Source organism: Nicotiana sylvestris, chromosome 1 (assembly GCF_000393655.2).
Source record: "Nicotiana sylvestris chromosome 1, ASM39365v2, whole genome shotgun sequence".
NCBI lineage: Eukaryota > Viridiplantae > Streptophyta > Magnoliopsida > Solanales > Solanaceae > Nicotiana > Nicotiana sylvestris.
The window spans coordinates 59,710,158-59,722,465 of NC_091057.1; the positions used below are offsets into that span (position 1 = coordinate 59,710,158).

A 12,308-nucleotide genomic window follows, 5' to 3' on the forward strand; every position below is an offset into this window, starting at 1 on the left:
GGGGAGGGTGAGTTTTGTCACTCTCGCGCGTTAAAGAACCCAGTTCTTTAATATAATAATTCTAAACAAAAATTAAAAGTGAAATGTGACAATTAAATAACACAAAAACATGTGAAAAATCTTCTTGCTCAAGAAAATAAAAATCACGGCCCAAACTCGTAGGATTTGTCTTGAAACTTCACTAACTTCAAAGAGTGATTTTAGGTTATAACTCAATAACTAAAGAAATTATAAACTCTAGTACATCAACCTTATAATTAACTGAATTCTAGCTAATCTTTTTGTTAAGCTCGATAATCAAAGGGACCAACTCTTGTACCTTAACCCTTTTAAAGACTATAAACTTTAGTCTCAACAGCTAAACAAATTCTTCGGATTTGATAATTTAACAATATATTTTTAAAAAGCAAAATAGGTTACAATTAAAGAACAATGAATCACGACTCAACAACAACTAAATAACTTCGTCTTCAGGAACATGTTCTTTAGTTGTACCGCTTGGATCTTTGAAAGTGTCTTCTTACTATGATTGCTATTTGCCTTGAATAAATTCTGTGTTTGTGTAAAATACCGATAGTCTTCAATAGCAGCAATATGATACTTTTTATAGGAGTGAAGTTGACCGATCCTTTTCTAATTTAGCTCCAAGACCTAACATAATTTGGTCACGATCTCAATAAAAACAAATCCTAAAGGATTCTATTTTATTTCCAACAGCCCCTTCATGCGTTATTTTCATAATTGATGAATCTTTGTTGACCGCGAATTCTTCCAATCATTACCATACTCTTCCAACCCATGACATTAATCTTCAAGGAATCCGGCTTTCAACAAAAAAATATTTTTCAGCTCAAACTAACTTGCGCTAGGAAACAACTTCCTATCAACGGACTTCAAGAGACTTGATTTTTTCACAAATGTTTGTTAGTCATTAAAATCAATATCGACTCAGCTCAGCAGTTTTAACTTTATAGTGTTTGTCCTGTCGTTTCTAAATCTCGCAAGGGTATTTTCAGATGGTGAATTTGTTCTCGTCTTATTTCACATGAAATGTTTCAACTTATTAGAAATTAACGTAACAATGCTTTGGGGAGGAAGCTAAGAATATCTATTTTTTCATTAGAGAAAGTGTATCTTGAAGCTGCGATTCCACCTTTCACCTAAGTAAATTCACTTACATTTTGGAACATCACCCTTTTCTTTAACTAGGCAGAAAAGAATTAATAGTATTTTTAAATATAATGCTGGACTATAATGATGCTTTGAGATGGGAATAGGTATCAGCATTAATGACAATTGACAAAGGTCAAGTGGTTATTTGTCAGCTAGAAGCGAAGGTGCTTGTGCGCTGATTCGTTGTGGGAGCAAAGGTTAATTTACCAAAAGGTAATATTGTAAAAGACCAAGAATAGGCTTACCCATCATCAATTTCTCTTAAATATGTATTTTTCTAGTAGATTTAAGTTACAGCCTAATGATTCTTTTACATTATCAGGCAATATAATAAGTTATTTACTATTTATTAAAAACTAATTAATTCAAACAAAATTTTGCGATTACCTTTAAATGACATAATTGTAAATATTTTATAATGTAAGTGCACAAGAATCGACTGAACGAGCTCTGCAAATAAATGAAGAAAGATCAAAGAAGCCGAAACAGAAATCGGTTGAACAAATTATTTTGCAACCAAGAGCTTTCTTTGAAGGAGAAAAGATGAATGACGTGGCTCGCATCAAAGAGTCAGTAATTTTTAAAGTCACAAGATCGACTTGTAGATATCTTCGCCAAGTCAAGAAAAAATTGATGTCTCCCAAAACATCTCTTGGAGTAATTAATTTATCTACTTTAGAAGGGAGTGTTGATAAAAATAACTAGATTCATCTCAAGTACATGAATTACTTAGTTCATATATAAGAAAATTAATGAGGATGCATGTATGAATTTATTCATGAACTAAGGAAGATAAAAAGTCTAGGATCAATTAAGATACATGTACTAGATTAGGTACATGTTAGGAGAAAATGCATAGCTGTATATATCTATGTAGTCTAATCATTTTATTTTAGCAAGTTGAGTAAGTAGAGAAGAATCATTTTCTCACTTATAGAATTTTTGAGATTGAGAGTCATATCCTCCTTCCCAAAATTTCCTACAAGTTTATACTTTGTGTAAGTCTCCTGTTATTCTTCTTGAATCTTGAATTCTGCCAAAGAGAAAACTACTACTGCTAATTTGTCTGTTGAATCTGAGATCCTACTAATTTTAACAGAGGGTAGTTTTGTTTTTCGATAACGAAATAGCAACAGTGACTTTAGAAGTTCATTCAATGTGACAGCATTTCTGTGAATTTAATTTGTGTTTTTCGTCTTCAATTACAGTCAAATTTTCTTAGGGTATTGTTACAAAAGTTTGCACCTTGAAATGTTAGGCAGCTCAAACAACTCGAAAATCAATAAGGTAATACATAAACATTTCTTTTTGAGGGCTTAGAGCATAAAACCTTGTGTCATTTTATCTTTTAATTATCATCGGAACTTAATTAGGTAGTAGTACGTAAAATATGATACGAGGGGAGCCATATGCCATTGAAGAAGATAGCAGTAGCATATGTAAATATGTTATTAAAGAATGGATTTAAATTTTCTGTTGTAAGTTCTATCTTTCATACTCTCAAATTAGTTTAATTTATTATGTAACATGTTAGTTATCATTTTTACCAGATTATCAATTAATGCTTATAATAGTTATTTGCTATAATTACTTTATAAATAATCTTGTCTAAATATTCATTAAATGACTTATATTGCAGCCCTTATGTTGTTCAGGCGCTTTGTTGCCATGTTTATACTTGTTAAATTTCCTAATGCAATTACATCATTTAAGTAAAAGTTACTGTATTCGTGCGAAACCACAATAATTTTGCTCTGCCTTTCGGTCATGAGCTAGCAAACCCTTGTGTCATCTATTATATCACACAAAAGGTAAGGCCAGTTTCCATTTTGACATTAAAGAAAACCAAATAGAACCCAACAGGAAACATATATCTGTGGTAAATCAAAATTCATAAAATAAAATATATGAAAAGAAGAGAAATATCATAATAAGAAGGTGATGAAATGTATGCAGAGAGGAAAGAATTTAGAGTGCATGCACGAACCATGAATCAACAATTTAGAAGCAAAAGAAGAGCAGCTCTTCTGCATGACAAAAAATAAGATATATAAGAAATTACTTGTCTTTTATTTTATCTCACGCTGGAATCGTAAATGTCCATAGGGTAATAAACGTGAGACCTATTATATTATGTTGTCTACATACATATATACACACAAGAATGTTAGTGTTTTTTGTGTCTACATATATTTTTGTGTCTCATATAGAATGAGATAACAAAGCTGTGTGTGAAAAATAATTAACAGTCACGGGAGAGCAGCAGATAGCATTTAATAAGAAAACTAGACTGATGGTTAGGTATAACCCACACTAGAACTATAGTCATTCTTTTCTTTTGCATTTATTCATGGTTTCAACTATGTGTATATAAAGAGTGAAACAACAAAGCTTTTGGAATGACATAAATTTCTAAAAACACAAACACTTGGCAATTTTGGTAAGAAAAACCAATATGTCTCATATAGCAGTAGAGAGAAACAGGAGAAGACAAATGAATGAACATCTCAAGGTTTTGCGTTCCTTAACCCCTTGTTTCTACATCAAAAGGGTAATTTATTTCATGTTTTTCCCTTTCTCTAAATCTTTGTTTTCATCTAGCTAGCCTTCGAAAAAAATATTATTCGTCACCTTTTCTTTTAATATTACTGCTTGTGATAATTCTTTTCTTTTTTTTTACCGATCATCATCTATTTTCTTTTTATGCATTTCGCACTACTTTGGTTCTGTAGGGCGTGATTTATTGTAATTATTATCAGAAAATTATTTAGAGTCATTATTTTATTCTGCAGTGAATTCTCAAGGGCATAAAAAACAACATCTCGTTTCGAGTTTGCTCAATGAAAATTAATAAATTTTCAGTCGTCAATATGATCAATATTCTTCCCAAGCATAATCATGAAAACGATGCTCTATATTTATTTTCCTTTTTCCCTGTTTCTTTTTCGTGTTCTTGAATTCCATCTTATTGCTTCTATATATGCAATGCATAGCTCAATTCGAGTTTATATTGTGTACATTATCAGGTTAAGTTGACCTACAATAATAAGTAAATAGACATCAAGCATAATGGTTTAAAATTAATTATACGATCAATATATATAGCTAAAAACTAATTCTTTTAGTGAATAATCTAGGGAAGAAATTTGAAATATCAAAAATTGCCTGGTGATCCAGTTCCTTGAAATCTTAAGAGCCATTAGGCCTTAGGGTTTGATTCCTTTTCGTTCTTTTTAACTCCTTTTAGTGTTTGATATCTTTTATTCTTGTGTTTCCCCCCCTTGTTTTTCTTGTTCTAATCTTTATAGTCTTTTTCATGGTAATTAATGAAGGGGGATCAAGCATCAATAATAGCAGGAGTAATTGAATTCATCAAAGAATTACACCTAGTTCTACAATCTCTGGAGGCGAAAAAGCGACGAAAGAGTTTAAGCCCTAGCCCTGGTCCTAGTCCAAGGCCATTTTTGCAACTCAGTCCCACACCTGAAAGTCCATTTAGTCAAAATGATCCTAATAATAATAACTTATTCAAGGAACTTGGAGCATGTTGTAATTCTCCAGTGGCTGATGTTGAAGCAAAGATATCAGGATCCAATGTCATATTGAGAACCATTTCTAAGAGGATTCCAGGTCAAGTTGTGAAGATAATTAATGTGTTAGAGAAACTCTCCTTTGAGATTCTTCATCTCAACATCAGCAGCATGCAGGATACTGTTCTATACTCCTTTGTTATCAAGGTAGATTAATTCATTTATTTCGTGAGTTAATTCTTTGGAAACAACATTTATGTGGCAACTCCAATCTTTTTATTTCCACGCCATCGCATGTTAGAGAACGACATTGTTCCTCATGATCGGTTCTATAACGATTTCTAAAGGGATTTAAATGGTCCTGGGTTACTCCATCCATTGCCTTAAAGGTATTTGGTTGGATGATCAGATTCTTTTATATCCCAAACTTGTTGGCAGTCTCAATTCTTTGATACTCAGGACGATTTTGCAAGATGGCTTGTATCAACGGCTTACATCTAGACCTTCATATGTTAATTGACTAATAGGGGGGAAGTTTGGAATAGAAAATAATTCGGATTCAACAAGAATTTGGATTTTATATGTTTGTGTTAGCAAAACTCAATTAATCTTTACTATTCCAAATATAACCGTGATCATTAATGTAACAATATACATGCTTCAACATTTCCTAAGCTGATACTTTTTTTAGTCTATTGGTAAGAGAAATATTTTTTTAAGGCGAATTATCTGTTACAACATCAAGTTAAATAAAATTCTTTCTTGCTTTTACCCTCAAACGTTTTTTAACTTACTAACTCTATTTTCCTTGTATTGGTGATTTTATATTACAGATAGGACTGGAGTGCCAACTGAGTGTGGAAGAGCTAGCAGTGGAAGTTCAGAAAAGCTTTTCATCTGATGTTGTTTGTATCAGCGAAATTTAGAAACTAAAAAAGAGAAAATATCTAATGTACACCAATATTATCTTCTTAAGCTCTAGTACTATCGTTTTAATATAAAGTGTAAGAAGCTAATTTTGGAGCGTAACAAATAATTTCCAACATAAGGTTTCTATTACTTATATGCTAGGTATAGGGCTTATGGAAGTGTAACTTCTCAGAATTAGAAAGTTCAGGATACTATATATAGAAAGACTTTGTCCTTCCACTATCTTTTCCTATGTAAACAGAAGAAAGTAGATGCATGCACGTACAAGAATCATGCACCTTTACTTCAATCTGAACAACAGCAAAGCCAAATATTTAACAGTATATGAAAGTGTTTTTGTTTATGCTTCTTGAGGGCCATTAACTTCTACAGTAGATTCATCTAATTCCTTTTTGATTAGTGCTATTTCGAACACGCAGTTTCGCTTCTAATTCGGTTTAAGCATTGTAAACTGTCTATTTTAGCCGATCCTCAACGAAAATTGAATGATTATTTGCAGCATGCAGCAGTTCGCAAAAAAGAAGCAAAAAGAATAGGATCGAATGCTTCTTTTTAGATGATTAGAGCTATTACATAACACTTCTTAACCAATTGAACAACCAGTCAAAAAAAGAAGACGAAGAAGAAAAGAAAAAAGAAACCGTGAGAAGGGTTAGATCTTGTTAAGTTGGTTTGACATGGTTTACACATTACTGGTTCCGTAAGAGTTAATATATTCATTAGCTAAACTTTTTCTTACCCTACTTTTGAATTTGTATTTTGTTCGAATATAATCAACGGAGGCCCTCCCAACATATGGTTCAAAGTCTCCTATAGCATGCTTTCACATCATCTTTCCCTTGATAAGTTGTCAAATTTATACAATACTTTAGTTCTCGATATAGATGCTACACAGTTGGTTCTCATCCTTCAATGACTATAAATATAATAATAAGAGCATCCGTCGACAAAAGGATCATCCTTAGATGATCATCTCATGGACATCAGTCATTCACAACCATGGATGAAGGTTTTTTCAAAAATTTGGTTAAGTTTTGGAAGGCTAAAATGATTTAATCTTTGACGTCTTATTCCTTCCAGACCCTTATCGAATCGTTACACATTGTGCAACCTATGGCCCAATGTTCTAATGCTATTCTCTTTGGGTTTTGATTCCTATTTGGTATTACTTTTGATTCCTATTTGGAATTAGATTTGGCTTTAAGAGAAAGTATCATTAGTTACTTATAAATAGGACAACCCCTAGAGAATTATTTCATGATAGTTGTTATTCGTCTTTGAAAGACATTAGCACGTAGGAGATGTTTGAGAGAGCAGTCACTTTGAAAGAAAAGAGAATCTTGTTTCTTTGCTCTAGAAATTTCTACGCTTACTAGCTTTCTTCAAAATGCATTTCCCCTTGTTTGATGTTGGAACGAGCTAAGTTTTGAATTGAGTGTTCTAAATATTCTATTATTGGATTTGAACGGTGGAGATTGGATTTGAAGCCTTGTAGATTCAAATTTGGTCGAAAACAATAGCTCTATTAGTTATGACTTCTCTTCTTTCTTTATGTTACGGCCCGGCATTTGCACCGTCGGGATCGTGATGGCACCTAATATCTCACTTGCTAGGCTAGCCAACATTAGAACAATTTACTTCTTTTAGCAGCTTAAACGATAACAATAATAACGAACTGAAATAACATATATGTTCTAAGTACAAATGCAGAAGTTAAACAGCCAATCGTCTATTACAATTCCCTGAACCTAGTGTCACAAGTGCACGAGCTTCTAAAGTAATACACATAAAGGTTTGAAATAAGTGCAAAGCTGTCTGAATGAAGTTGTATAGATAAAAAAAAAAGGATGGGGACTCCAGGAGTTGCGGGCACTAAACAGCCATACCTCAAGTCTCCGCAAGTGTCTGATCCGGGCTCGCTAGTAACCGCCGTTGGGACCGTCTTCAAAATCTGCACAGGGTGCAGAGTGCAGTATCAGTACAACCAACCTCATGTACTGGTAAGTGATGATGACGTCCAAATCCACTACTAAAAAGTAAATAGACACGATCACATGCAATATAATTTACCCAACTATGAGTCGGGGTCGAATCCCACAGAGAATAATATGTAGGCGATTTGGAATGCAAGAGAATTATCACTTGTTATGCAATGCCAAACACTTAGAATTTATTTTAGAAAATAATTATACCTAAATGCGGAAATTTAAACTAACCTAGAAAGCAAGTAAAATGATCAATGGCTCCAAGTATGGATGCATCGGGAATTACACTCAAGTAACGATCCAATGTATTTCATGATTTTACAAATATGAGCGAGTTTATGTTAATTAGCCACGAGTAATAATTCTATATTAGCTTCTTCCAAAGACTAACAAGACTTCCTAATTGAATAATCTCTAAAACAATTAAGAGATTAAGCACACCCGGTTATGGCTACAAGTAGTTCAATCCTATCTCTAGGTAGAATCTGTAAAATGAGGGTTAAAGCCTCAAGTTCTTGTTAATTAATCTTTCCCAACCCCAAATAATCTTTTCCAAAATTAATTCAAAGTTAATGGGCGAGTCCTAGGTTTAGCTAATCCCTTTGGAAACATTAAAGAACAAGAATAATTAAAGAAACAATAACTCACTTCATAAAAAGATAAAAATCATTCGATACATAAGCACAACAAGATATTTAATCCAAACTTTAAACATGAATATTTTCATAAACAAAATTCAAGAGTTGGATAAAATACTACACACTTAGATATACAATACAAAGCAAGGATTTGAAGAAATAAGCATAAATGAGTAAGAAATTCTCAACCAAATGCTTCAAATCTTCAAGACCAAAGTGTGCGCGCAAACCATAGCTTCCAACCTTGTTCTCTCTAGCCTGAAGACTGAAAATAAGCTAAAAAAGATCTTCCAAAGATCCACTACAAATGAGATGGTTTGTGTATTAAATGGTTTGGGGCCAAAGTTGTTAAATTCCCAAACTACCCAGTTTTTCCGCCCAGTTTCTTCTTCGCGTTCGCGACCATGCCTTCGCGTTCGCGAAGGTTTGTTTCCCTTAAGCTTCGCATTTGTGTTTGATCCTTTGCGTTCGCGAAGGTCTGGCTTCCTGTTTCTTCGCGTTCAAGTTGGACCTTTGCGTTCGGAAAGGGTAAATCACTGGGCAGGTTTTCATTATCCATTTTAGCTCCTTTTTGACTTGTTTTCACTTGGTTTCTTGACCATTACTTCTAATTCACATACAACCTGTAAAATAGAAGTAAATAACCTCAAACACACGATTTTATCACTCAAACATAGCAAAAATATAGTCTTAAAGACAAGATAAGTTGGTAAAATACCAACTTATCAAACCCCCAAACTTAAACTATTGCTTGTCCTCAAGTGATGAAAGCAACAAAATCTCCTCCCAAGTATTTAACTTAATAATGCATCCATATCATACTAAGCCAAAAAGGTATACTATAAGCACAAACACATGACTTCGATTGGTACCAACAATTAATCCAAAGCATATGAATTACCAAACACTTCTCATGAACTTCATTACATTTCAAGTGCTCAAACATTATGCAAATAAAAGTAGTAATCAAGTAATGACACTAAAGCTTCACAATTTATCTCTTTATCACAATTAACTTTCTTTGGTCATTCCTTCCAATTGAAAATGAGATTAAATTCACAACTCAAATCTCATGTGCCCTCACATTTAAGAGAGAATCCCACACTCATAAATTTTAATTCAAAACAATAATGGGATATCAAATGGAAAGAATTAACTCTCTCTCACAAAGATGTTCAAATGCATACAAGTAGTACCATAGGCTTGCCCTTCATGTATTTCCCCATCAATGTAGACAACTTAGTTCAAAATCAATTTGGACTTAAAGTGTTGTAGTTTAGGCTTTTGGTTAAGGTAGGACACAATTTTGGTTAGAGTGACTCAAAACCTCCCCAAGCACTACAAACTTTACAATTAAAGTCCATTTCCTTCAAAAATATTTTTGATCCTTTCTTCACTTTTCATTCCACACCTAATCTTCCCTTTATTTACAACTTCTTATTTATTTTTTTTCTTCCTTCCTTTTAAAAATAAAGGAAGGTTTCACTTTTTTTATTTTTTATTATTACCTTCCATCTTTTAAGCAACTTCCACATCACAACTTTTCCAACCTTCACCCCCAAACTTAGGCTTTTAGCCTATGTTTACACTTTCAAAATACTTAGGGAGGTAGGGTGCCAAAACCTAGATCAATAAAGAATAAAGGATTAAAGCTTGTAACGTGGTTGCCAAAGAACAAGGTTAAAGGCTCAAAATGCGTTGACTAGGGAAAATATTCAAGGGTAGGAAATTTAAGGCACAATAGCGGTCCAAGGAAGGCCTAATATCATTTTTCAAACCAAGTTAGTCTATGATTTCGCCTTGAAGCACATTCCGGGCAAGTTCTAGACTAAAAATATTGCAAAAGAACTCACAATAAATCTCACCACACATGGCACATGAACACTCAAGTGGAATACAAATCCAAAATCCAATTGAAACCAATGACTCAAAGAGGTTACCTATAGCATAGGAAGCTATTTAGTGAATCAAAGAGCCAAAATTTGAGCCAAAAAATCATGACAATGATCTTTACTTCAATTATTTTTCTTTTTCAAAGACCAACAATTCATATGCCGAGGTTTAAATCATGTTGGTACCAAGCAAGCCATAACTTGGTCAATAGTTACAAAACCCCAACTCAAACCACTTATTCTTCCTAAATTAACATAAGCTATATCTAAACTACAAGACTAATTTCCTTAAGAAAGTTGTCTAGCTATCCATCATCCGGAAAAATCGACAAAAATTCACTAAAAATTACCCGGTTCAAAAAGAAAATTGGCATCCTCAAAAAAAGAACCGTGGTACAAAGAAAACCAAGGATATCGCCACAAAAATAAAGCATACTATATAAACAAAAAAAATAAAGAAACTAGTAAACATCAAGTCACTAAAACATACTCCCTCCGTTCCAGTTTATGTGAACCTATTTCCTTTTTGGTTCGTTCCAAAAAGAATGACCTCTTTCTAAATTTGGAAATAATTTAGCCTAAACTTATAATTCTATCCTTAATGAGAAACTTTTATAATCACACAAATACTCTAGGCCCTTTTTTGACTTGTTTAGGACCAAAAATTCCAAAAGTCTTCATTTTTCCTTAAACTCTGTACCCAGTCAAATAGGTTCACATAAATTGGAACGGAGGGAGTAATATATATAAAAACAAAAATTCAAGAATCTAGTAAACATACTAATATAATACATAACATGAAAATACAATAACAATTAATAAACTAAAACATCGACCAATCTACGCAAGTTATCACAAAAAAAAATTGTTCATGCTCCACATACATCCTATCATATATATATAATTGAGTCACCCCCAACCTAAAGTGTTGCACTATCCTCAATGCAACTAATCCAAACAAGATAAAATGAAGGAGGTGCTCCCTAAAATAGCATCAGTCGGAGCTGGAGGTGGTGGAAAATTTGAGCTCCAAATCCGCATCATCATCATCCTCCGATTCATGTGAACCACAAAATGTACTCAGCTTGTGCATCATCTTGGACAGAAATTTGCTTTTCTTCTTCTCATGCTTCTTGAACTTTCTCTGCCTCTTCTCAATCTTTCCTTGCCGGCGACTCATATTCTCCAACCTAGTGTTCATGGCTTCCATCTTGCCCGCAATTTATTTTTGATCTTTGACCACATCATCCATAGATAGTGGGGCAGAAGCGCTAGTAGATGTGCTAGTCCAATGTGGACCAATAGAAAGGCCAGTCATAAGCTGCCTAATATGCGCATCTACTCCATGTATCTGACTGGATAAGTGGCACATAGTGTGAGAGCCGGACTAGAATGGTCCCATGGGGTCAAAGGACCTTGATGCAGGTGCAAAGGATCCGACAGGATCAGTGGTGGCCTCAGAGAACTGCCCAAATGAAGAGAATGTAACATCAATTCTCCTCTTTTTTGCTTGTCACTGGGTCCCCTTTTCAGCAAAGGATGGATCATTGGTTTTCCAGGACCTTTCTCAACATCATTGGGGCATTTAGGCACCCCAACATCATAGCATAGTCTAGTGAACAAGAATGACAAGAAAAGGCTCTTGGACCTCCCATGAGTGGCTTCCTGGATTTCTCGAACAATGTGCTCCCCCACGTTCACGGGTAGTCCATCCATGATAGCAGCAATTATCAATGCCATGTTTGGTGTCACAACAGTATCATTTGTAGAGGGCAAAACTCTTGCATAGATAATAGAGGGCAATGTCTTTGCCTCAACTGTGAAATCATGAGAATCAACTCCCTTGTGTACTAACATCCACTTCGGGGTAACCCCATCATGTAACTTATCCACTAGCCATTGGTTTCCTCCTGCTTTAGCTCTGTCTCTATAGACCTCATTATCAGCATTGGGAAGGCCATAAATACCGTTGATTATCTCAGGGCTGAAATGGAGTTGCACGCCCTGCACAGTAGTAACAAAGGCACCTTGGAAGTCGATTCTCAAGGCGTTTGCATAGAATTCCAAAACTATTGTGTGGTTGGCATAATTTGGTTGCTCGGCAAAACAAATCCACCTGCTTTCTATCAACCATGTGTAGAAGCCTGTCATTTTAGCTTA

General features: G+C 34.1%; 1 protein-coding gene across 2 annotated transcripts; it reads left to right on the forward strand.

Moving 5' to 3' along the window:
• The first annotated feature begins 2,085 nt into the window (after positions 1–2,085).
• LOC104217078 (transcription factor MUTE) lies at positions 2,086–5,943 on the forward strand. Of its 2 annotated transcripts, XM_070159298.1 has the most exons (4): positions 2,086–2,171; positions 3,645–3,724; positions 4,506–4,910; positions 5,537–5,943. In XM_070159298.1, exons 2-4 carry the CDS (start codon positions 3,668–3,670, stop codon positions 5,627–5,629), a joined length of 555 nt encoding a protein of 184 aa, XP_070015399.1. In that variant the 5' UTR covers positions 2,086–2,171; positions 3,645–3,667; the 3' UTR covers positions 5,630–5,943. The 2 variants fall into 2 exon arrangements, with proteins under 2 accessions (XP_070015399.1, XP_009765536.1); XM_009767234.2 differs by lacking the exon at positions 2,086–2,171 and having other exon boundaries at positions 3,277–3,724.
• Positions 5,944–12,308: the final 6,365 nt, after the last annotated feature.